The 27,185-nt window shown below is 44.5% G+C and overlaps 1 protein-coding gene across 3 annotated transcripts in view; it reads right to left on the reverse strand.

Annotated features, from left to right (window-relative positions):
- Positions 1–27,185, reverse strand: part of chd7 (chromodomain helicase DNA binding protein 7) — a 378,323-nt gene that overhangs the window by 115,017 nt on the left and 236,121 nt on the right. For all 3 annotated transcript variants that reach the window (XM_072467710.1, XM_072467709.1, XM_072467711.1), the window contains exons 12-15: positions 25,651–25,894; positions 4,576–4,752; positions 4,202–4,345; positions 3,231–3,486 (exon numbers count right to left, since the gene is read on the reverse strand). In XM_072467710.1, the coding sequence (XP_072323811.1) occupies positions 3,231–3,486; positions 4,202–4,345; positions 4,576–4,752; positions 25,651–25,894 (821 nt within the window). The remainder of the gene's footprint in view (positions 1–3,230; positions 3,487–4,201; positions 4,346–4,575; positions 4,753–25,650; positions 25,895–27,185) is intronic.

Here is a 27,185-nt window from a genome sequence, read left to right on the forward strand (position 1 = left end):
ATTCAACTGAGCTAATATACCTAACACCACAGCCTTTTTCCTGAACGAACTAAATCTAAAATTTCAAGCTACTTATGTCAATTTCTCTGGTAGGTTTTGTGACCCAAGTGTTAATTTTCCACCACATAAATCAATGCGAATGATTCAAAACATTACAGAATTTCAAAAGTTAAATTCTAACTCTTGAATTCTTTAACATTTATTTGTCTTGATTAATGTGGAAAAACATACCAAGGTGTGAGGAAAGGAACAGACACAGAGTTCGAAAGGAAATGAGAAAGATGAACGAAGACTTGGTTAAAAAGAAGGGTGAAGAGAGTCAGAGAAATTGAGAGTTTTAACCAGAGTTCTTGAGAATACACCAAATGGAAATGAATGTTCTGGCAATACTGAAGCAAGAGAAGGCCAGATGACAGGGTATTGGATGGGGCACAAAGCAAGAAACGTTGCATAGGGTTCTGATAAAAAGTCATCAACCTGCAACATTAATTCTGTTTCACTCTCCACAGATGAATGTTCATCTGTTGAGTATTTCCAACATTTTTATTTTTGTTGTATAGGGCGCATCAAGGCCATGGAGGAATCTGTACATGAGAATGGGGATTTTGCATCTTATGCATTGGCTACAATTAACCAGTTCAATTCCCCAAAGATGATGCGGGATTTGAGAGAGCTACTTATGCAGAACAAGGTGAAGCTGAAGAATTTTGAACAACTTGAAGAGTTTGTAAAAGGTAAGGTCAGGAGCCAGGTGAATAGAATGGTTGTAACTTCAAGATTTGATTTACTTTCAGAAACATGGTGAAGCATTCTAGTAGCAATGGACATGAGGCAAAGGCAAAAATGGGAGATGCCGCACACATGGAAATAGTGTAATTTATAGGTTGTAAGATTAAAAATTCATGCCTGGGTTGATAGAGATGCATCCTTTTTATACCTTGGTTCAGTCTTTCAATTAACAAATAAAAACAGTTTGAGAATGTTGCTCATCAATTCAGTTTGCCTAACTGAACAAACAACTTCTAATTTTTGTTTTTATTTTAAGGTGGTGGGTTCAAGCACACACTAGGCTGGAATTTCTGTGCATTGTTTGTGGCACCAACATTCTTGTGTGAAACATTATACCAAGGGCCTGTTCACCATTCGGTTGGATGCATATCAACTCTTGGCATATTTTCTGAAGAGCAGGGAGTTCTTCAGTAATTCGACCAATATTCAAAACTCCATCATCAACAAAGTCACTGTCCATTCATCCTTACTGTGTGCAAAATGATTGGCATATCTACCTTCATAACAGTGGGTATATGTCAAAATTGATTTTGAAGTTGAAAGTTCATTGGTACTTGGGGCACCATGAGAACATGAAATTATGCTTATGAGTGCACTTCTCACCCTTGTTACAATCACAACGTTTATAAGATTGTTACTTTTTGGAACAGTGTCTTTAGTTGACCTGTCCTGAAGTCTGCCTGGCAGCAAGCCTGGGTGGTTGGATTGTTAGAGATTAAAGGGGGGCCCAGATTGTTTTACTGGAAAGAAGGTGCAAGGCATTTACTCTTGGAAACAATGATAGTAGCCTGTGTACCAACAATAGACAGACTAAGTTTCCACCGTCAGGCTGTCAACAGTTAAACTGTCCATTTAGCTCCAAGACGAATGAGAGTTGGACTCTCAAGAATAGCTAACCAGTGTGTCCACCTAAGGAGAGGTGGCGGTATGGTCATTGGACTAATAATCCAGGATAATGCTCTGGGGACCTGGGTTCGAATCCCACCACGGCAGTTGGAGAATTATGAATTCAATTGAAACCTGGAATTAAAAGTCTAATGATCATGAAACCATTGGCGATTATCGCAAAAACCCATCTGGTTCTCGAATGTCCTTTAGGGAAGGAAATCTGCCGTCTTTACCTGGTCCGGCCTACACCAAGGCCTGAACCAAGGAATAGAGGGATACGGACCCAGGAAGTGTAGAAGATTGTAGTTTAGTCGGGCAGCATGGTCGGCACGGGCTTGAAGGGCCGAAGGGCCTGTTCCTGTGCTGTACATTTCTTTGTTCTTTGTACATGTGACTCCAGACCTACAGCTATGTGGTTGACTCTTAAAATGCCCTAGCAAGCCACTCAGTTCAAGGGCAATTAGGGATGGTCATCAAATGCTGGTCCAGCCAGCACTGAACAAATTAAAAAACACTTGAACACAAGACCCATGTTATTCATGTTGCCACATTGATTGGCTGCAAGATTGGAAGGGCAATGGAAAGCCATTGGGATATTGGATTACAGGCTTTTCTAAAATGTTCCCACATTTCAAAGACACGCCAAAATGCCAGCGTCAAGGAATATGCCAGTGCCAGGCAGAGAGAGCAAGAGTAGATAGAGGCCGAAAGTCATTAATGTTCAGCCTGTAAAAATGCAGGTTGAAGCTTGCCCTCTGACTGAAAAGACCAAATTTGTGAAGGCTTAATTTTGCTTTGCTTGCATTAGAGGATGGACATCCAGTAACACTCTCAGAAGGATCGTTCTGGAGTTAGAAATTACCACAGGCTGAGAAAGGAAAGAACAGAAGTAAACCCTCGAGAGCCAAAAATCATTTTGGAAGAGTTGAATGGGTAGTTAAAGGACAGCATAATGTATACCCGTGTGCACTGTTTCAATTTTGCTAAAAGTAATGGGGGGGGGGGGGGGGGGGGGGGAGGGGTGGTGGGATTCCACTCGGTGATTTAAAGTAGAAGCTGCCTGCAAAGATAGTGTCTGAAAATGTAAAATCTTGTCATGTCATCCTTTCAATAATTATCTAGCTCAAATCTCTTTCTAAAAGTTATCAGTTTCTACAGAGATCATAACACCCTGCTGATATTCAGAGCACCAATGGTAACTGTATATGCAAAAGACTGCACACCAATGTTTCCGAAATTCTTTCTAGCTACAGGCCTGCAATAATCTCAGTGAAGGTCTACATAGACCATTAACCTATTGAATTTGCTCTTGATTTTATTGGATGTACTGTTGTATTGATATTATAGCATGATGTAACATAAATTCATGTTGCCATCCATTCAACAAATACCCTCTAAATAACCTGCACCATTCAGCTTGGTATCAAAACTGACCATTGTTGAAGTGCATTTTAGGTGGTGTGGCATTCAAATAAGTTAATTATGACAGTTGACCAATTGATGTACTAGAGAATTGAAGTGGTCCAAAAAATGGTCAGTAAAAATATGCTTACCATTAATTAAGTATGGATGATTACAGCACTTTCTCAGTTCCATCATAGTGTTCAGAAGGTTGGGCACATTGGTTTGACCAGCTCCCTTAGAGAGGAAAGTAAAATTTCTTTCCAAAATAGCACGGTAATATTTTTTTTGAATGTTGGTCAGTTCTACTTCAATGATGGTTTCTTCTTTTGGAGCCAGATTTTTTTCTACATCTTCTTTCAAGCGTCTTAACATCATTGGTTTCAAAATAGCCTGAAGTTTTTGTACCTGCAATAGTTATTCAAAATTTGTGTGCATAATACTACACAACAGCCTTTGATATAAGTACTTTTAATGGAATCAAAAGATTGCAATGTGAGTTCAATATCATAATTAAAGGGCAGCATGGTGGTGCAGTGGATAGCATTGTGGCCTCACGGTGCCGAGGTCCCAGGTTTGATCCTGGCTCTGGGTCACTGTCCGTGAGGAGTTTGCACGTTCTCCCTGTGCTTGCGTGGGTTTCGTCCCCACAACCCAAAGATGTGCAGGGGTAGGTGCATTGGTCACGCTAAATTGCCCCTTAATTGGAAAAAATGAATTGGGTACTCTAAATTTTTTTTTAAATAAAAAAATATATCAATTACAAAAGCAACTTTAGGGCATTTGAAGAGGCCATATGGGCTAATATTAGATTATAGCAATCTTCAATTTACTCATATCCATTTTCTAAAATTCTAATATGTGTACATTAATTGTTCCTGGAAGCTCCAAGAATGCACTGTCAAGTACTGTGTTGTGTGCATAAATGCACAATTGGGAGAGGCAAACAATTCATGTTAGATTTATGACTATTTTCACAAATGGAATGGTCTGATAAGATGTTTATTAGTTGTCCCATCTTAATCCCAATAAAATAAATCATAGTCCTTTGAACTACAGTCTACATTGTAAATAACCTCCACAAAGTAGAGGGTTCACTCAATAATTTGCAAGAATCATATACCTGTTCCTCAGTTTTCAGATCACCAAACTCTTGGAGAAAGTTGGTCTCTGAGGGGAATCGCGAGGGTTCCAGGAAGTTTAGCAAACTGAAAAGCTCTTCTACAGTGTTCTGTAATGGTGTTCCAGTCAGCAGTACCTTATGTTCCTACAGTAACAAAGAAACTCTATTTGATCTCAAGATTAGCAAAGCATGAAGCTACTGTGAAAAGGGAAATCTTTCATCTGTTAACTGTATTGGGCTTTAAATGATAATGTGGTAATATATGTTGTGAATATCTAACAAATGCCAGAGAGTACATAACTTATTTCAGCCAAATGCTAATGTTACTCATCAACAATGCACATTTTAATCAGGATTACTGAAAATTTACTTACCAGATCCATTAGCTTCAATCCTTCCAGAAGTTTGCAGTTTCGGTTCTTCAGTCTGTGGGCTTCATCAATTATTACACAACGCCATGTAATATTGCGCAGTTCTGGGCAATCAGTTAAGATCATTTCAAATGTAGTGATGATGGCATGGAATTTGTATGCTCCCTGAGTGATATGACCCTTAGAATACGATAAGTTAGATTAATTTCATGTTGTACTATACCTCAGCCAAACATTCCTGCTCTCGTACATTTAGAAAATCAAGATTATTCATTTATTATATTTTAAACAAACAAATCCTTATTGGGCCATCATTTATATATTACTCATTCTTGGTATTTTAAAAGAAAAAAACCCTCACATTTCTGCGGTGCCTTTATCAAAATTTCTCAAACATCCCAACTACTGCAAAGAGCAGTGACCATTAAAGTAAATACAGCTGCAAATTTCACACAGCATGTTCCCGTAAACAGGAATGAGAAGAACAGTTAGTTTGTTTTTTGATGCAAGGTGGAATGGCAGCCTCAATGCCAGAACAATTGACTCAAAATATTTTTGCTCAATATATGTGCATAAAAATATTAAAAACCGTACATCTGTACCAACTTCCTCTCAACATTTTCCATTATTAATTCTTATGTTCAGCATCACCACTGACAGAAGAGTGTAATTACCATGTGACCAGCTTGCACAGGTAATTTCCATTATAAATCTGAACACATTTTTGCATATCCGTCATAAACCTAGGTGCAGAATATACAACTTCAAAGCAGGGACAGAATTGCAGCTGCACACTATTCTCCAATTACCAGTATTTCTTGTAATCCCACTTTACAGTAAGACTATAACTGTTCTTCATTCTCCACATGCAATTCACAGGAATTTGATCCATTAAAAATCAAGCATCTAAGCAAACATCCAAAAACTTCCCATTCTAAATTCCTACATCAACATGGAAGTCTGTGGAATGCAAGAGTCAGTGGCTGTATGGATACAAAATTGGTTGGGGGATTGAATACAGAGTGTGTTTATTTGCAGAGCGTGTCTGTTAAATAAGTAGTCTTCTGCATGTTAACAGCAATGTATGTTAACAGCAAGTCTTACATTATTGTAGGCAGTACTGTATTCAGTTCCACATTAACCCCGTGTATATGGATTTTTTACGACACTTCTGCCCAAGACTTCATCCCATGAATAGTGTTACCTCAGTTAACTTTAACCGTAATGCTACGTTGGCGGCTTGTCTCGAAAGTCCCGAAAGACATGCTGTTAGATATACTGGACATTGTAAATTCTCACTGTGTACCCGAACAGGCGTCAGAATGTGGCGACTTGGTTACACGGTAACTTCATTGCAAATGTTTATGTAAGCCTACTTGTGACAATAAAGATTATTCCAACATTATTGCTATTACAGTTTTAACATTAGCAACAGTCTCCCAACCCCATCTCCGCCCCTTTCAAGTCCTTGAAGTTAGAGTTTTAGGCTGTCTGGAGGCCTTTCGCCATCTCGTTCGCCATGTTCTGCTGGCTCTGATTTCTGTTGGCTTGGAAGTTGGGTCTGGCTTTCATTCTTTTCTTCTATTGCTTTATGTTGAACCATGCCTGGTCAGTTGTGTCGATACATGGTTGCCGTTATTCACGATTGCTTCTTGTGGGGTGTTTGGGATTTGTGTCTTTGACACTGCTATTTCATCTCTCTTCATGTGGGCTGTCTGGAAGCCCTCGAGGATAACAAAGAGTGTTCTTTTGATGAAATTAAGTTTGAATTGTATGCACGCACTTGCTTTTGTTGTGATGGTGATAAACTGCCACCAGTTGCAGCATCCCATATGGTTGTGGCTGATGTGTCAATCAGCTGTACCATCATCGTTGTTGGAGGTAGAGACTTTTTAGACTGCCAATCATTCTCTGGCACTGCTTCCACCAGAGATGTCATGGTAATCCTTTGAGCGGTAGCTTGGTCTGACGTCTGGGGACTTTCCAGGACCTACAATGATAATGGGCAAACTGCAGCGCAAAGAGAGGAGAGATCGAGGGTGAAATCAGAGTTCGAATACACTTTAGTGTTTGAGCACTCAGGACTGTGCTGCTGTTTCTGGCTAATGACCATGGTAGTCTTTACATCCCCTGCCATCTGAAGGAGATCCAGGGCAACGCAGGCATTCCTGATCAGAAGAGACAAAGGCTGGTTACGGGTAACGAACATCAGTTAAAAGGTTTCTTTGCTGCTATACTTCAGTGGTCATACCAATTACTGGGAGTTGAACTCCCCTGCTCTATAAAGTGGTGCATCCGTTGTTCAAAGCCAGAGGCCTTGAGCCACAGTTCCTAATCTGACAGGACTGTGACACTGACACCTCACTCTAATTTAAAATTTGTTTGATGACCATTTACCGGGAGGTCAGCATTGCAAAATAAAGAACCACAATCTCTGACCTCATCCAAGAAGCATGGCAGGTATGTCTTTTGGGTTGTTGGTCTTGCCCTCATGGATTAACTTTGAATATCTGCAGTGCTGGGATTTTGACTTGCAGTTTGCCGAAGTGTCCCCGTCTGTTGCAGTGGAAGCATTCGGCTGTATTCGCAGGATACTGGTCTCTCCTGTGAAGGCGCTTCACACCACAGTGCCGGCACGGTCACTCTGCTAGGCAGTTTGGGAATTGCTTTCCCTCACTTGGGTTAACCCAGTGTCTTTGTGACCTGATAAATGGACTGCCCCAGGTTTTTTCTCTCCCCATAGGATTGTCCCATGTTGTGTATGTAACTCAGACTAACTAGCTGGATTGCCTTTTCTAGGCGAAGATCATTAACTCGTAGGAGTCAGACAGTGAATCATCTGTAACACCCAATTCATTCTGTTGCAGTTGAGCTCAGACTTTATATCCCCATATTCACACCCCTCTGTCATCGTGTAGCGGTTACTTATGACGGAATTGACAGGTTCCCCAGATGGTTAGATTCTCGTATTGAATTTAGCTCTTTGCAATATTTTGTTTGCTAGATATCAAGTTGAAATAAATATTAAAAGATTTTAAAATCCCAAATTTGATGGATGACTCATCAATCAATATCCTATTGTGCAATGATGTCATCTCCAATTGGCCCCGAGGAAAAGTGCTTTTACTTGTCCCACTTCTGATTTTTTCAAATTTAAACTTGAAACAATGTTGTGTCTTAAAAAGCTGTTCCTCTAAAAACTCCCAATTTTGTGATTCATCTGGGCTTTGGTTGAGACTCAATGGAGTTGCAAGAACGGAACTGTGATCCAAGTCGAAGATTTAAAAATGTTTGGGTACAGTTTTAAGAGTTTGTAGGCTTCCAAAGTGATGGCGCTGTTCACTGCTGAACAATAGATTTCTCTCATTCCAGAGATTTGACAGGTTCCACAAAATGGCGACGGTGTGCTGCTTTGGGAAAAATTTTCATCAACCATTGCATGGGTAAGCGGCTTGCCGACTTGATTCAACCAGCGCGCTAGTGTTGAGATGCTTGAATAAACCTCAGGCTTGCTGTTTAAGAATTCGGTTGGTCACAATATTCCAGAGAGTTGAGTTAACTAATTTTTTTCCTGTTCAACTTGGGAGGCTATATTTTGGGGCTCGGAGTGAGGGAATCGGGATTAGCGACAGGTTTCATTCAAACAGCACTTCTAACCGAATTAGTAAAAGGGCTTCTCAGAACTGGCTGCAGTCTGGAGGTGAAAAGGATTTAGCTCATCCTTGCAGGCTATGAACGCTGCATGTTGAAGCTGGACTTTTATGGGAAATTGTGAGAAGTCTTCTGCTAAAGTAAAACCTCAGCCCTTCGCTTCCAGGCGCTTCTCACAGAAATCTTTTCTGACAACTTTTATCAGCATCTTCAACTTCAGTTGGGAGCTTCTTTTGAAGGTGCCCTTTTTCTTTGTCTTTCAGCAGTTGTGAGGATGAGGATTTTTTGATCTCGAGCTGCCAGCATGTTGGGTTGATGTTGGTTGCATGCAGAATGCCACAGTTAAAGATGTGTTAATAGTCTTCTGTATCATGGCTTCCGGGTGCGGTGATGACCAGCTAAGTCGCACTTTTCGGCAAGTCCCGGTGGAAAGGACTTTTGGGCTCTTGATAGGAGCCCCAACGGCAATTTTAACGGCTAAAAACACTGTGCGGTAAACGAGAAGGGAATTCCCCCTGGACACAGATGGAAAAAGGAGAGGAAAGTGGCCGGATTGCGGTGGATCCTCTAGAGCAGCGGCAAGGAAGGCAAGCACAAAGCAAGATGGTGTCGGAAGGAGGCAGTTTAATATGGGGCCCTGACCAACAAGAGTTCCTGCGGCGTTGCGTGGAAGAACTTAAAAAGGAGATGAAGAAGGAGCTGTTGGCCCCGATATTACAGGCGATTGAAGGGCTAAAGGAGGAGCAAAAGACCCAGGAGCAGGAGCTTCGGGTCGTGAAGGCAAAGGCTGCTGAGAATGAGGACGACATACAGGGCCTGGTGGTGAAGACAGAGATGCACGAGGCACAACACAAAAGGTGTGCGGAAAGGCTGGAGGTGCTGGAGAATAATGCGAGGAGGAAGAATTTAAGGATTCTTGGTCTTCCTGAAGGTGCAGAAGGGGCGGACGTCGGGGCATATGTGAGCACGATGCTGCACTCGTTAATGGGATCGGAGGCCCAGACGGGCCCGTTGGAGGTGGAGGGAGCCTATCGAGTTATGGCGCGAAGACCCAGGGCTGGAGAAATTTCTCGAGCCATAGTGGTGAGATTTCTCCGATATAAGGACAGAGAGATGGTCCTCAGATGGGCAAAGAAAACTCGGAGCAGTAGGTGGGAGAATGCGGTGACCCGCGTATATCAAGATTGGAGTGCGGAGGTGGCGAGAAGAAGGGCAAGCTTTAATCGGGCCAAGGCGGTGCTGCACAAAAGGAAGGTTAAATTTGGAATGCTGCAGGCGGCAAGACTGTGGGTCACACATCAAGGGAAACACCACTACTTTGAAACGGCAGAAGAGGCGTGGACATTTATTGTCGAGGAGAAACTGGAATAAGCGGGCTAGAAAAAGAACGTTTGGGACAAAGTGGTGGGGCGAATATGTGGGGTGAAGAGGGGGGGGAAAAAGGAGGACGAGGTGATTTCCCAAGTTGTTAATCCTGCGACCCTGTAACTTTTCTCTCTTCCCCATGCCGTGGGGGAGGGGGGGGGGGGGGGGGGGGGGGAGAGGGAGGATGAGGAGCTGGGGGCGCCGGCCATTGGGGGCGGGGCCAAATGGGAAGTGCGGGCTTTGTTCCCGCGCTATGGTAATCATGGCAGGAACAGGGAAGCAGGAAGGAGGGGGCCTCGCACAGTGGGAGCCGAGGTCGGCCAGAGTTTGCTGACTTCTGGGAGCAACATGGGGGGTGCAATTACGCTAGTGAGGGATCTAGCGGGGGGTGGGGGGGGGGTGGGGGGGGTTAACTGGGTTGCTGCTGCTGGGGAGAAGGGGGAGCTGGTATGGGGTGGGGTGGTCGGGGCGGGAGGGCGCCGTTGGGGGGGAGATACGGCTACGTGGGAACCGGGTGAGGAGCTGGATTGAAAAAGGAGATGGCTAGTCGACCGGGGGGGGGGGGGGGGGGGGGTAAAGAGCCCCCCAACCCGGCTGATCATGTGGAATGTGAGAGGGCTAAACGGGCCGATAAAGAGGGCACGGGTACTCGCACACCTAAAGAAACTTAAGGCAGATGTGGTTATGCTGCAGGAGACGCATCTGAAACTGATAGACCAGGTCAGACTACGCAAAGGATGGGTGGGGCAGGTGTTTCATTCGGGGCTAGACGCAAAAAACAGGGGGGTGGCTATACTAGTGGGGAAGCGGGTAATGTATGAGGCAAAGACCATAGTGGCAGATAGTGGGGGCAGATAGTGGGGGCAGATATGTGATGGTGAGTGGCAAATTGCAAGGGGAGGCGGTGGTCTTCGTGAACGTATATGCCCCGAACTGGGATGATGCCAACTTTATGAGGCGTATGTTAGGACGTATCCCGGACCTAGAGGTGGGGAAGTTGGTAATGGGTGGAGATTTTAATACAGTGCTGGACCCAGGGCTGGACAGATCGAGGTCCAGGACCGGAAGGAGGCCGGCTGCAGCTAGGGTGCTTAAGGACTTTATGGAGCAGATGGGAGGAGTAGACCCCTGGAGATTTAGTAGACCTAGGAGTAAGGAGGTTTCATTTTTCTCCTACATCCACAAAGTTTATTCACGGATAGACTTTCTTGTTTTGGGAAGGGCACTGATCCCGAAGGTGACGGGGACGGTGTACACGGCTATAGCTATTTCGGATCATGCTCCACATTGGGTGGACCTGGAGATAGGGGAGGAAAAAGAACAGCGTCCACCCTGGAGAATGGACATGGGACTATTGGCAGATGAGGGGGTGTGTTTAAGGGTGAGGGGGTGTATTGAAAGGTACTTGGAACTCAATGATAATGGGGAGGTCCAGGTGGGAGTGGTCTGGGAGGCGCTGAAGGCAGTGGTTAGAGGGGAGCTGATATCTATTAGGGCACATAAAGGAAAGCAGGAGGGTAGGGAAAGGGAGCGGTTGTTGAAAGAACTTCTGAGGGTGGACAGACAATATGCGGAGGCACCGGAGGAGGGACTGTACAGGGAAAGGCAAAGGCTACATGTAGAATTTGACTTGTTGACTACGGGTAATGCAGAGGCACAATGGAGGAAGGCACAGGGTGTACAGTACGAATATGGGGAGAAGGCGAGCAGATTGCTGGCCCACCAACTGAGGAAAAGGGGAGCAGCAAGGGAGATAGGGGGGGTGAGAGATGAGGAGGGAGAGATGGAGCGGGGAGCGGAGAGAGTGAATGGAGTGTTCAAGGCATTTTATGAAAGATTGTATGAAGCTCAGCCCCCAGATGGGAAGGAGAGAATGATGTGCTTTCTGGATCAGCTGGAATTCCCTAAGGTGGAGGAGCAGGAGAGGGCGGGACTGGGAGCACAGATTGAGACGGAGGAAGTAGTGAAAGGGATTGGGAGCATGCAGGCGGGGAAGGCCCCGGGACCAGACGGATTCCCAGTTGAATTCTATAGGAAATATATGGACTTGCTGGCCCCATTACTGATGAGAACCTTTAATGAGGCGAGGGAAAGGGGGCAGCTGCCCCCGACTATGTCAGAGGCAACGATATCGCTCCTCCTAAAGAAGGAAAAAGACCCGCTGCAATGCGGGTCCTATAGGCCTATTTCCCTCCTGAATGTGGACGCTAAGATTCTGGCCAAGGTAATGGCAACGAGGATAGAGGATTGTGTCCCGGGGGTGGTTCATGAGGACCAAACTGGGTTTGTGAAGGGGAGACAGCTGAATACAAATATACGGAGGCTGCTAGGGGTAATGATGATGCCCCCACCAGAGGGGGAAGCGGAGATAGTGGTGGCGATGGATGCCGAGAAAGCATTTGATAGAGTGGAGTGGGATTATTTGTGGGAGGTGCTGAGGAGATTTGGCTTTGGAGATGGGTATATCAGATGGGTACAGTTGCTGTATAGGGCCCCGATGGCGAGCGTGGTCACGAATGGACGGCGGTCTGATTATTTTCGGCTCCATAGAGGGACGAGGCAGGGATGTCCTCTGTCCCCGTTTCTGTTTGCACTGGCGATTGAGCCCCTGGCCATAGCATTGAGGGGTTCCAGGAAGTGGAGGGGAGTACTCAGGGGAGGAGAAGAACACCGGGTATCTCTGTATGCGGATGATTTGTTGCTATATGTGACGGACCCGGCGGAGGGGATGCCAGAGATAATGCGGATACTTGGGGAGTTTGGGGATTTTTCAGGGTATAAATTGAACATGGGGAAAAGTGAGTTGTTTGTGGTGCATCCAGGGGAGCAGAGCAGAGAAATAGAGGATTTACCGTTGAGGAAGGTAACAAGGGACTTTCGGTACTTGGGGATCCAGATAGCCAAGAATTGGGGTACATTACATAGGCTTAATTTAACGCGGTTGGTGGAACAGATGGAGGAGGACTTTAAGAGATGGGACATGGTGTCCCTGTCACTGGCAGGTAGGGTGCAGGTGGTTAAAATGGTGGTCCTCCCGAGATTCCTTTTTGTGTTTCAGTGCCTCCCGGTGGTGGTCACGAAGGCTTTTTTCAAAAGAATCGAGAAGAGTATTATGAGCTTTGTGTGGACCGGGAAGACCCCGAGAGTGAGGAGGGGATTTATGCAGCGCAGTAGGGACAGGGGGGCTGGCACTACCGAGCCTAAGTGAGTACTACTGGGCCGCCAATATTTCAATGGTGTGTAAGTGGATGGGAGAAGAGGAGGGAGCGGCGTGGAAGAGATTGGAGAGGGCGTCCTGCAAGCTATGGTGACGGCACCGTTGCCGTTCTCACCGAAGAAATACACCACAAGCCCGGTGTTGGTGGCTACATTGAAAATTTGGGGGAAGTGGAGACGGCATAGGGGAAGGACGGGAGCCTCGGTGCGGTCCCCGATAAGAAATAACCATAGGTTTGTTCCGGGGAGAATGGATGGGGGATTTGGAGCATGGCAAAGAGCAGGGGTAGCACAATTGAGAGATCTGTTCGTAGATGGGACGTTTGCGAGTCTGGGAGCGCTGACGGAAAAATATGGGTTGCCCCAAGGGAATGCATTTCGGTATATGCAACTGAGGGCTTTTGCGAGGCAACAGGTGAGGGAATTCCCGCAGCTCCCGACGCAGGAGGTGCAGGATAGAGTGATCTCAGAGACATGGGTGGGGGATGGTAAGGTGTCGGACATATATAGGGAAATGAGGGACGAGGGGGAGATCATGGTAGATGAGCTGAAAGGGAAATGGGAAGAAGAGCTGGGGAAGGAGATTGAGGAGGGGCTATGGGCTGATGCCCTACGTAGGGTAAACTCATCGTCCTCGTGTGCCAGGCTAAGCCTGATACAATTTAAGGTGTTACACAGGGCGCATATGACTGGAGCACGGCTCAGTAAATTTTTGGGGATAGAGGATAGGTGTGCGAGATGCTCGAGAAGCCTAGCGAATCACACCCACATGTTCTGGTCATGCCCGGCACTACAGGGGTTTTGGGTGGGGGTGGCAAAGGTGCTTTCGAAGGTGGTGGGGGTCCAGGTCGAACCAAGCTGGGGGTTGGCTATATTTGGGGTTGCAGAGGAGCCGGGAGTGCAGGAGGCGAGAGAGGCTGATGTTTTGGCCTTTGCGTCCCTAGTAGCCCGGCGCAGGATATTGTTAATGTGGAAGGAAGCCAAACCCCCGGGTGTGGAGACCTGGTTAAACGACATGGCAGGGTTTATAAAGTTAGAACGGATTAAGTTCGTACTAAGGGGTTCGGCTCAAGGGTGGCAACCTTTTGTCGACTACCTCACAGAAAGATAGAGGGAATGGAAAAGAAGAAGACAACAGCAGCAACCCGGGGGGGGGGGGGGGGGGGGGGGGGAAAGAGGAGGAATCGGACGGACTCTCAGGGATGTTATTGTATATGTATAGGCACTTGTTTTAGGTAATGTATATTGGACTGTTAGACTGTATCTCTGGAGAGAATTTATTTTTGACAAGGCAGTTGCCATTTAGTTTGGTTTTTGTTCATATATTATTTATTTAAAACTGGCCACTGTTATTTCTATTGCTTTTATTGTTGTTTAAAAGAAACACTACGTACTGTTATGTTTGGCCAAAAAATCTTGAATAAAATATATTTTTAAAAAAAGTCTTCTGTATCATAATGGGATAAGACTTCACAATATATTTTTATAAATATGCCTCAGGCCAGAAAACCGGGTTCAATTATGGCCTTGGGTAACTTGTGTGGAGTTTGCATGTTTTCCCCGTGTCTGCATGAGTTTTCTCGAAGTGCTCCCAGTCTAAAGATGTGCAGGTTAAGTGGCGTTACGGGAATCGGGCAGAGGCGTGGGCCTAGGTAGGCTCCTCTTTCAGAAGGTCCGTGTAGACTTGATGGGTTGAATGGCCTCCTTCTGCACTATGGCTAATTTTCAAATTTAAAAAAATGACAGACTTTAAAATGATTAGCGCCATGCCTGGTTATGACTTTAAAATAAAAGGAACTTCCTGGCAATATCAGAGAAGCTGACACTTCATTATTTCTGAAAAGATGCCAACGACCTCGCTGCAGATATGAAATTCAAAAGGAATTGTACTAAGGCCAAGTAAGTTTCAGAAGCCAGGCCTGGTCATCAGATCCAAGTTGCCTGCCCGGACAAAGAGCTCTGGGGAGGCGGTGGCATAGTGGTATTGTCACTGGACTAGTAAACCAGACCCCAGAGTAATTCCACTTCAGATGGTGGAATTTGAATTCAATAAAAATCTGGAATTAAAAGTTTAATGATGATAAGAAACCATTGTCAATTGTTGTTAAAACCCATCTGGTTCACTAATATTCTTTAGGAAAGGAGACCTGCCATCCTTACCTGGTCTGGCCTACATGTGACTCCAGACCCACAGAAATGTAGTTTGCTCTTAACTGTCCCCTCAAGGGCAATTAGGGTGGGCAATAAATGTTGGCACAGTCTGCGACAGCCACGTCCCATGAACTAATAAAAAAAAAGTCCTTTCAAACTCTTAATGGTTGGAATATCAACAATATTAAGAACGCAGACAAAGGACTGTACATGCTTCAACAGGAGTCATCCAGACTTGAAACATTAGCTTCCTTCTCTCTCCAGTGATGCTGACAGACCTGCTGAGATTGTCCAGTATTTTCTGTTTTTGTTTCAGATTCCAGCATCTACAGTAATTTGCTTTTATTAAGGAATGTACATCTTTTGTCAAAGCTGAAGTGGACAGGTAATATAGTAAAATGGCATGACCCCTTTAGCTGGCAGAACCAGTTAACCCGTCTTGCTGGACTGCAAGGCAGTCTGCCATGTTTCCAATTACCAAGCAGCAACACAGAATTCCTTGCTCACATGTGCACTGTTCTAGCAGAACATCTGAACTTCTATACCATTGCCTACAGGATTAGTTCATTTCTTCATGCCTATCTCATTATGGAAGTCAATTTGACTGGAAAAGTGAATTATCCAGTATCAGTTTTCAACCTGCCAACCTCTGGGAAGGAAAGCACCAATGAATTTTGATTCTTGACACTGAATTCATGTGCAACAATAATTCTTTATTCTGTGGCTTTTACTTCGTAAATCTTCCTTTCTCCATTCCCCCTCTTCTACTGTATGAGTTACAAGGAGGCTACTATGGAAACCCGCTCTCATATGAGTGCGTGCAAATAAACTCAATCCTCTTGAGTTTATCCCTTCTTGAGTTTGCTGTAGGGTTAACAGAAATCAGATTACACCAAAACTGGGGAATGTAGAAAAAAGCCACTGCTTATAAAGGGGGAAATCAAAATCAAACCACCTTTCTTTTACAGACAGTTGGCGAGGGCAGAAATCAGGGCTATTTAAGTAAAACCCCGTCAGTCCATAACAGCAGCGAATCTTTATTAGCTACTTGCAACTATATACAAATATACAGTAAAGGGTACAGACATGGACCTAAATCCATCCTAGGTGTTAACATGTCTCTGGCCAACATCACATTAATACGAGGTCTAGGTCGTGTGTTTTTTTACATAACAGTTTGGCAGTACGGTGTACTCGGATCCACATTAGCCTAATGTACCAGACACTTCTACTATAGAAAGGAGCAATGAACTCAGTTCACTGATTTCACACAGTGACCCCACCCCTGCCAAAAGAGTAGGGGAAGGTATACAGTGGGGTTCCCTAAGGCTCAGTATTAAGGTGACTGCTCTTGTTAACATATTAATGACCTAGGTTTGGGTATACAGGGCATAATTTAAACTTTGCAAGTGATATCAAACTTAGAAATATAGTAAACAGGGATCAGGATAGTAACATACCTCAGAAGGACAGACTAGAGATATAGACAGACACATGGTGAATATAATTGAGTGCTGAAGTGTGAAATGATTGATTTTGACAGGAGAATGAGGAGCAGCAAGATGAACTAAATTGCCAGTGGAGACTGGGGTTGGACGTAGACAATTCTTTGACAACCGCAGAGAAGTTGTGAATGTTGTTTGAAAGAAAAGTCTTGTGGGATCCTAGCTGGAAAAAATTCAAGTACAAAAGCAAGGAAGGTACACTAAACATTTACAGAAACATTGGTTAGGCTTTAGGTGGAATATTGTGGCTAATTCTTACATTACACTTTGGGAAGGATGTCACGGCTTTGGTGAGAAGCTAATGTAGGGATTAAAGTTAGTGCAGTAGAATTTGAATAGTCCCCAACCTTGATCTGGAAGCACATGAAAAGATATTCGTTGCCTGAAACAGAAAATGTTTTATCCGCCAGCATTAACATCCTTCACGCTATTAAGTACAAACGTTCCACTACACATATGGAACACTTGTTAGGATGCATATAACTTGGGCGGCACGGTGTCGCAGTGGTTAGCACTGTTGCATCACGGCGCCGAGGACCTGGGTTCGATCCCGGCCCCAGGTCACTGCCCTTGTGGAGTTTGCACATTCTCCCCATGTCTGTGGGGATCTCACCCCCACAACACAAAAAGATGTGCAGGGTAGATGGATTGGCCACGCTAAATTGTCCCTTAATTGGAAAAAAAGAATTGGGTACTCTAAATATATTTTTAAAAATGATACGATAACTAATTTCATTCCTCAAACCAGAATACCATGCAATACTTTGCAATCCAGATATTACTTAGAAATGTATCATTTAAAAATGTATTGAATGCACAAATCCATTTGCAAAACCATGGAAAGTTATGTGAATCACATAAAATGCAATTCATTTGAAAAATAGACAGAAATGCAAACTTCAGAATCTGCAAGATAATAGCAGGACTTGCTTTTTTTTTTGGAAATGCTTGCCTTCGATGTTTCAAAAAAAATTGCACCTACAATAAAAAATCAGGATAGAACAAATTAAGCTCTGGACAAATTTATGACGTTCTGTTTAAATTGACTGAAATGACTCTCCTGGAAAAATTCTTCTGAAGCACGCACCCCAAAGTCGAAAGCAAAATGGTAGCTGAAGAAACTTGTTAAAAAAGGGATTGCAAAACCACATTGACATTTTCAGACCTACAATGGTAAAAGCACAATAAATATATATAGGATAATTGAAGGCAAACGGCAAGGTGGGGGAATGAATTAAATCAAAATTTGTGTTATTTTCAACTGCCTGATTGAAGCTTGAATTGATTACAAAATTCAAAACCTCATTATACCCATGTATATAATTTTCTCATTTGGAAATAGTACTTTTAGGAATGTGAATATTTTAGTAGAAACAATTAGGCACCTACATACTAATAGCAAAACTGTTTTAATGCGGAATTAATTGTTTTCTCAAAGCTTAGAGCATATGTATGCGGTTTTAAAAATGTGCAAAACCATGGAAAATTCTGTGAATTACAGAAAGTAATTGATTGAAAAAGACAAATGCAATTGTCATTATGAACTCGAGGATCTTGTAGGATGACAGCAGAGCTTGCTTTTTTCTGGAAATAATCACTTTCGATGTTTCAAAAACATGTATTAAAATCAGAGAGACATTTTTAAAAATCAGTTTTGTCACTGAGAATAGGAAAACATCCATGCCCTGTAGGTAATTCTGAGCTGAGAAGTAGCCAGGAAGTTGCTTGTTAGTTCAGAGAACTGAATGATCAAAGACAACAAAGTTACAGAATCTGCAGCCCCTTACTGCAAATGGTTTGGATGGTGCAGATTCTGTCAGGTGTGTACAGTAAGGTTTCCTGACTCAATATGTAGATAGGCTGACTAGGGGGGAGGCCAAATTAGACTTGGTGTTCAGCAACGAACCAGGCCAGGGAAAGTATTCCGCCTGGAGGTCGGTGACCAGTGGTGTCCTGCAGGGATCTGTTCTAGGACCTCTGCTCTTGGTGGTTTTTATAAATGACTTGGATGAGGAAGTGGAAGGGTGGGTTAGTAAGTTTGCCGATGACACGAAGGTTGGTAGAATTGTAGATAGTGTTGAGGGCTGCTGTAGGTTACAACAGGACATTGACAGGATGCAGAGCTGGGCTGAGAAGTGGCAGATGCCAGAGTTCACCCTAGATAAATGTGAAGTGATTCATTTTGGAAGGTCGAATTTGAATGCTGAATACAGGGTTAAAGGCAGGATTCTTGGAAGTGTGGAGGAACAGAGGCGTATGGTGTGTTGGCTTTCATTAACAGGGGGATTGGGGTTAAGAGCCGCGAGGTTTTGTTGCAGCTTTATAAAACCCTAGTTAGACCACACTTGGAATATTGTGTCCAGTTCTGGTCACCTCATTATAGGAAGGATGTAGATGCTTTGGAGAGGGTACAGGAGGAGATTTACCAGGATGCTGCCTGGAATGGAGAGCATGTCTTATGAAGAAAGATTGAGGGAGCTAGAGCTTTTCTCACTGGAGCGAAGAAGGAAGAGAGGTGACTTGATAGGTGTACAAGGTGATGAAAGGCATGGATAAAGCGGATAGCCAGAGACTTTTCCCCAGGGCAGAAATTGCTGTCATGAGGGGACATAGTTTAAAGGTGATTGGAGGAAGTATAGGGGAGATGTCAGAGGTCGGTTCTTTACAAAGTCATTAGGGACATTTAAGCCACTCTTGGGCAGGCACATGGACACCTAAATTGAAGGGGTGTAGGTTAGGTTGACCTTAGATTAGGATAAATGGTCGGCACAACATAGTGGGCCAAGGGGCCTGTACTGTGTTGTACTGTTCTATGTTCTATTACCTTTTAGGAGAGAAAAAAGACCAACCCACAGTAAGAAAAGTTAATTGGGGAAAAGGCAACTTCGATGGGGTAAGAATAGGTCTGAGCCAAATAAATTGGAGTGAAAGGTTCGCAGGAGAAATGGGAGCTGATCAATGGGATCCCTGCAAAGAAAAGACAATCCAGGCACAGCCAAGGTACATTCCATTGAAATGGAAAGGTAGGGCAAACAAATCCAGAGCTTCCTGGATGATATAAGAGAAAGAAATTAAGATAAAGGCGTGCTTATGACAGGTGTACAGCAGAAAAAACAATTGAATATCAAGCTGAATATAAAAGATTCAGAGAAGAGATAAAGAAGCAAACAAGAAAAGCAAAGAGGGAGTTAAATTCATTTATGGGATGCGGTCATCGCTGACTAGGCCAGCATTTATTGCCCATTCCTAGTTGCTTCTTCAGTGTTGTTGGTTAGTGCGGAACTCATCCAGACCAGTGGAGAGTATTCCATTACAGCCCTGACTTGTGCCTGGTAGATGGTGGACAGGCTTTGGGTGGGGGGGGGGGGGGGGGGGTCAGGAGGCGAGTTACTCGCCATGGAAGTCCTAGCCTTTGACCTGCTCTGGTAGCCACAGTATTAATATGGCTAGTCTAGTTCAGTTTCTGATCAATGGTAACCCCCAGGATGTTGATTATGGGTGATTCAGCGATGGCAATGTCACCGAATTGCAAGGGGTGATGATTAGATCCTCTCCTGTAGGAGATAGTCATTGTCTGGCACTTGTGGCGCGAAAGTAACTTGCTACTTGTCAGCCCAAGCCTGGATATTGTCCGGGTCTTGCTGCATTTGGACACGCATGCTTCGTTATCTGAGGAATCGCGAATGGTGTTGAACATTGTTCAGTCATCTGCGAACATCCCGACTTATGATGGAAGGGAGGTCATTGATGAAGCAACTGAAGATGGTTGGGCCTACCATGACACTACCATGAGGAACTCCAGCTGTGATATCCTGGAGGTGAGATGATTGATCTTCAACCACCATAATGATCTTTCTTTGTGTCAGGTATGACTCCAACCAGCGGAGAGTTTTCCCCCCGATTCCCATTGATTCTAGTTTTGCTAGGGCTTCTTGATGCCATACTCGGTTCAATACTGCCTTGATGTCCAGGGCAGTCACTCCCACCTCGTGTCTGGTATTCAGCTCTTATGTCCATGCTTGAAACAAGGCTGTAATGAAGTTAGGAGCTGAGTGACCTTGGCGGAACCCAAATTGAGCATTCATGAGCAGGTTATTGCTAATTGCTGCTTGATAGCACTGTTGATGGTTTCTTCCATCACTTTGATGTTGATGGCGACTAGACTGTACAGAACACCCCCCAAAGCGTACCCACCATCTACAAGGCACAATTCAGGAGTGTAATGGAATACTCTCCACTTGCCTGGATGAGTGCAGCTCCAACAACACTAAAGAAGCTCAACACCATCCAGGACAAAGCAGCCGATTGATTGCTCCCCCTTCCACAAACATTCAAACCCACCACCGACAAGCCATGGCAACCATGTGTCCCACCTACAATAGGCATTCTCAAACTCAGGGGTGCGACCCGCGGGTGGGTCGTGGGCAGGAGTCGGGAGGGTTGCGGAGCCGTCCGTTGCGGCGCTCCCGATCGCGCAAATCCACGTGCAACAGCCGACTTTAAATAAGGCCGGCTGCGAGCGGCCTTCAAAATGGCCAGGAACAGATAAATAAAATTTGCCCGCACTGCCCATGCCATCCTGATCATCGGTGCGCAAAACTATGCGCATTAATGATCGGGCACGCATGCGCAGTGTGGCCGCATTTGTTTTTATATGGTCGCAGCCTTTTTTTCCCAAGTTCATGGGGCCAAAGGGACCCAAAACCATTTCCTCCATTTTTGTCAGCAACAAACAAGGTAAGAGAAAATGGTGGGTCGCGCAGGCTGGCCAGCAGGTAAAAATGGGTTTACCGGAAAAAGAGTTTGAAAAACACTGATCTATAAGATGCAGTGCAGTAACTCACCAAGGTTCCTCAGACAGCACCTTTGTTCCAAACCCACAACCACTACCATCTAGAAAGAGAGCAGCAGATACCTGGGAACCCCACCACCTGGAGGTTCCCCTTCAAGTCACTCACCGCCCTGATTTGGAAATATATCGCTGTTCCTACACGGTCACTGGGGCAACAACCTGGAACTGCCTCCCTAACAGCACAGTATCTTCACCTCAAGAAATGCAGCAATTCAAGAAGGCAACTCGCCACCACCTTCTGAAGCGCAACTAGGGATGGGCAATAAATGCTGGCCTAATTAGTGATACCCACATCCCTTAAATAAATAAAAAATATATATTGTCAGGGCCCATAGCTATTGCAGTATCCAGTGCCTTCAGGCTTTTCTTGCTATCACGTGGAGTGAATTGATTGGCTGAAGACTGACATCTGTGATGCTGGGGACCTCCGGAGGAGACCGAGATAGATCATCCACTTGGCACATATGGCTGAAGATTGTTCCGAATGCTTCAGCCTAGTCTTTTGTACAAATGTACTGGACTCCTCCATTATTGAGGATGGGGATATTCGTGGAGCATTCTTCCTCCAGTGAATTTTTAATTGTCCTCCACCATTCAAGGCTGGATGTGGTAGGACTGCAGAGCTTAGATATGATGTGTTAATTGCAGAATAATTTCGCTCTTGTCTATTACTGCTGTTTGGCACACAATTAGTCCTGTGTTGCAGGTTGACACCTCATTTTAGGTATGCCTGGTGTTGCTCCTGGCATGCTCTCCTGCATTCTTCATTGAACCAGGGTTGATCCCCTGGCTTGGTGATAATAGCAGAGTGTGGATATGCCAGACCATGAGGTTGCAGATTGTGGTCTAGTACAATTCTGCTGCTGATGGCCCACAGCATCTCGTGGCTCCCCAGTCTCGCGTTGCTAGTTCTGTTCAAAGTCTATCCCGTTTTTTTTAAATTTAGAGTATCCAATCATTTTTTTTCCAATTAAGGATCAATTTAGCATGGCCAATCCACCTACCCTGCACATCTTTGAGTTGGGGGTGTGAAGCCCGTGCAAACATGGGGAGAATGCGCAAACTCTACACAGACAGTGACCCGGGGCCGGGATCGAACCCGGGTCCTCAGTGCCATTGGCAACAGTGTTAACCAGTGTCACCGTGCCGCCCTCAAAGTCTATCCCATTTAGCAAGTTAGTAGTGTCACACAATATGATGGAGCGTACCCTCAATGCAAAAATGGAACTTTGACTCCACAAGGATTGGTCACTTCTACCGATAATATCATGGCCAGATGCATCTGCAGCAAGCAGGTTGGTGGGGATGAGGTCACGTATGTTTTCAAGTATGAAAAAAGACTGGCAGTTAGCGTAAAAGAGAATCCCAAAGTTTTCTGTAGGCATATAAATAGTAAAAGGGTGGCAAGAGGAGGGGTAGGGTGGATTAGGGATCAAAATGTGGATTTCCACATGGGGGTAGAGGGCATATCTGAGGTACTATATTAATGCTTCATATTTGTCTTCACAAAGGAAGATGCTACCCAGGCCCTGGTAAAAGATGTGAATTCAGATACTAGGTGGGTTTAAAATGGAAATGGGAGGCTTGAATAAGTTATCTGCAATTTAAAGTTGATAAGGCACCAGGAGATGAGACAGATCCAAGGATACTGAGGAAGCGGGAGTGAAAATTGCCGAGAAAATTGCCACAATTTTTCAGTCTTCCTTAAACATAGAACTGGTGCGAGAGGACTGGAGAATTGCATAATTTGAATCGTTATTCAAAAAAGGGTACAAGGGTACACCCAGCAACTAGGTCAGACAGTTCAACTTCAATGGTGGGGAAACTTCCAGAAACTATAATTTAGGCCAAAAATAATAGTCGCATGGATGAATAAGGAAAGCCAGCATTGATTTCTGAAAGGATATTCATACTTAACTAACGTTTGGGAGTTTTTTGAAGAGGTAATAGAGCGGGCTGTTGAGGGCAATGTTGTTGACATGGTGTACATGGACTTCCAAAAGGTGTTTAATACAGACTTTAGAGAAAATTTATAGCTCATGGAATAAAAGGGACAGCAGCAACATGGAAATGGAAGTGGCTCAGTGACAGGAAACAGAGGTGTGGTTAATGGGTTGTTTTCAGCCTGAGGAAGGTTTGGAGTGGAGTTACCCAGGGTTCAGTGTTGGAATCCTTGTTTTACCCGATATATATTACTGATCTAGACCTTGGTGTACAGGGCAGTTTCAATATTTGCAGATGGTACACAACATGGAAGTATTGTGAACTGGGAGGAGGATATCGTGTAGTACTTCAAAGGGACACAGACAAGTTGGTGGAATGGGCAGATACACATGTTAGATGAAGTTCAATGCAGAGAAATGTGAAATGATTAATTTTGGTAGAAAGAACAGAGACATAATCTAAAATATAGGGTACAACTCTATAGAGGGTGCAGGAGCAGAAGAGTCTGGGTGAAAACGTACATAAATCAGTGAATGTGGTAGGATACGTTGATAGAGCGTTTGCAGCGACAACGAATGAACGGACATCGCGCAACAATCACCAGGCAGGAATGTTCCCTTCCAGTCGGGGAACACTTCAGCAGTCAAGGGCATTCAGCCTCTGATCTCCGGGTAAGCGTTCTCCAAGGCGGCCTTCAGGACCCGCGACAACGCAGAAACTTATAGCCAAGTTCTGCACACGAGTGCGGCCTCAACCGGGACCTGGGATTCATGTCACATTACATTCATCCCCCACCATCTGGCCTGCGAAATCCTACCAACTGTCCTGGCTTGAGACAATTCACACCTCTTTAACCTGGGGTTACCCCATCTCTGGATCTGTAAAGAGTTAATCACCTGCTAATGCCCGCATTCCAAGCATTGTTTGGCATCTTTGAATCTGTCTATATATATGTTTCTGGAACAGACCTCTTCATTCACCTGAGGAAGGAGCAGCGCTCCGAAAGCTAGTGACATCGAAACAAACCTGTTGGACTTTAACCTGGTGTTGTAAGACTTCGTACTGTGCTCACCCCAGTCCAACGCCGGCATCTCCACATCATGTTTTAATGTAGCGAGCGGTTAGGGTTTGGATTGCATTGCCCGAGAGTGTGGAGGCAGTTTTAATTGAAGCCTTCAAAAGGGAATTAGACTATTATCTGAAGAGGAAAAATATCCAGGGTGACAAGGAGAAGGTGGGGGAATGGTGCTCAATGAGTTGCTCTTTTGGTCAGCCACTGCACATACAATGGGCCAAATGGCAGCTTTCTGCACCATAAAAATTCTGTGATGCTACTTCTAAATCACAACTCCAGGAAAGTGAAACATAATTTGAAACTTGTAAAAAAAGGGAGTTTAATCTTTATTGTCACAAGTAGGCTTACCTTAACACTGCAATGAAGTTACTATGAAACTCCACTATTGCCACACCTCGGCAACTGTTGGGGTACACGGAAGGAGAATTCAGAATGTCTAATTCACCGAACAGCACATCTTTCGGGACTTGAGGGGAAACCGGAGCACCCGGAGGAGTTCACGAAGCATGTGATGCAGAGAGTGACTAACTGAGCAGTTTAGTAAACCGCCTCCAAAATCTTTCAATAGATGCGTTGGCACAAAGGAGGAAAGGATACAAAATTGTAGGCTTCTCTGGAATGATAATATAAATTATAATTATAAGGCAAATTGGGGCGGCACAGTGGCTAGCACTACAGTCTCACAGCTCCAGAGATTCTGGTTCAATTCCGGCCGCGGGTGACTGTCTGTGTGGAGTTTGCACTTCCTCCCAGTGTCCGTGAGGGTTTCCACCGGGTGCTCCGGAGTTTCCTCACACAGTCCAAAGATGTGCAGGTTAGGTGGATTGGCCATGCTAAATTGCCCCTTAGTGTCCAAAAGGTTAGGGGGGGGTTACTGGGTTATAGGGATAGGTTGGAGGCATGGGCTTAAAAAGGGTGCTCTTTCCAAGGGCCGGTGCAGACTCGATGGGCCGAATGGCTTCCTTCTGCACAGTAAATTCTATGAAATGCATCAAATGATCGCCCTCATTTGTACTCATCATTAAGAGCAAGAGAAAGTGTTATGCCCATTAGTTTGGTCAGTAATATGGATCCTTTTGTTTACCAATATCAATTAGCTTGTCCACACCAAAGGGACGGATGAAAATTTACCAAAAATAGCAGTTGATTAACTAGAAATCAGAGTCGATAAATAAACTGAAGGGTTTAACAAAAAGCTTCCATGTGAAACATTTTTTGATCTGGGAAGATTGCTTTCTAATAATTCACTTAATAGTGCTGTGTTTGCTACAAATGTAAATGCACATCAATTAAGATTTTCTGTAACTTGCCATCCTTACCTCAGTATCCCGGAAGTACATCTCATAGGCCTGAATCATTTGGCGGCTAGCCTGGCTACCATGGTACACAGTCACATTCATTGCTGTCCAAGTGTGGAACTCCCTCTCCCAATTAGTGATTGTGGAAAGGGGTGCAATAATCAGGAAGGGGCCATGAATTCCCTTCAAGTACATTTCATACAGAAATGTAATAGATTGGATAGTCTTCCCTAATCCCATTTCGTCGGCCAATATACAGTTTTGGCTGAAAAAAAAGAGACAGAAGTCTTTAAAATGAAAGACGTACTATTACAACATTTCCCCCCCAGCTTTATGGTTTAATTTTTTTCATAGCCTTAGCTATCCTGTTAAATTGCAGACATTGCAGAAACACATACTAATGGAAAGAAATGTTATCTCAGCAACACTCAAGATTCAAGCGTTTTAAAAATTTCAACATAGAAACCATTAATGCTATCAACAACTTGTATTTATATAGCCTCTTTAATGCAATGAAATGTCCTAATGCACTTCACAGGAACGTTATCGAACAAAGTATGTCATTAATCCACATGAGCAGTCATTAGGCCAGATAACCAAAGCTTGGCCAAAGAGTTTTAAGTCTTGTCTTAAAGGAGGAAAATGGGCGGCACGGTGGCACAGTGGTTAGCACTGCTGCATCACAGCTCCAGGGACCCAGGCTCAATTCCGGCCTCTGGTGACTGTCTGTGGGGTTTGCACTTCCTCCCAGTGTCTGTGTGGGTTTCCGTCGGATGCTCCGGTTCCTCCCAGTCTAAAGATGTGCAGCTTAGGTGGATTGGCCATGCTAAATTGCCCCTTAGTATCCAAAAGGTTAGGTGGGGTTACTGGATTACGGGGTAGGGTGGAGGTATGGGCTTAAGTAGGGTGCTCATTCCAAGGTCCGGTGCAGACTTGATGGGCCGAATGGCCTCCTTCAGTACTGTAAATTCTATAATTCTATGCAAGGTGGGGGTGTGAGTGTGTGTGTAGGGAGGGTATTTTAAAGCTTGGAAGCTAGGAAACTGAAAGCATGGCCATCAATAATAGAGCAGTTAAAACTGGGGATGCACAAGAGGCCACAATTTGGAGGTGCACAAATATCTCAGAAAGTTGTGTAGTTGAAGCAGAGATGGGTAGGCACAGGGCCAGAGTAGGGTTTGAAAACAAGGATGAGCATTGTTTGACTGGAGCCAATGTAGGCCAACGGAGTCCTGGAGTGGTAGGAGAAATGGAACTTGAGGTGAGTTAAAATACTCATGATCTCAAGTTTACAGAGGAGAAAGATTGGGAGACCAGCCAAGAGTGTATTGGAATGGTCAAATCCAGAGGTAACAAAGGTACAAATAAGGGTTTCAGCAGCAGGTGAGCTATCAACAAGGTGTGTTCAGGGGGAATGAGGAGATGGGAAATAAACTAGAATAAAATGGAAGTTCAGGGCTGGGCCAGGGGAAGCATTAAAGGATGTTTGGCCAAATGGACTGGTGGGAGGATGTGGCAGAGGCAGTTGACCACCTTGTCCTGATCTTAGCGACAAA

The sequence above is a fragment of the Scyliorhinus torazame genome, chromosome 11 (assembly GCF_047496885.1).
Source record: "Scyliorhinus torazame isolate Kashiwa2021f chromosome 11, sScyTor2.1, whole genome shotgun sequence".
Classification (NCBI taxonomy): Eukaryota; Metazoa; Chordata; class Chondrichthyes; order Carcharhiniformes; family Scyliorhinidae; genus Scyliorhinus; species Scyliorhinus torazame.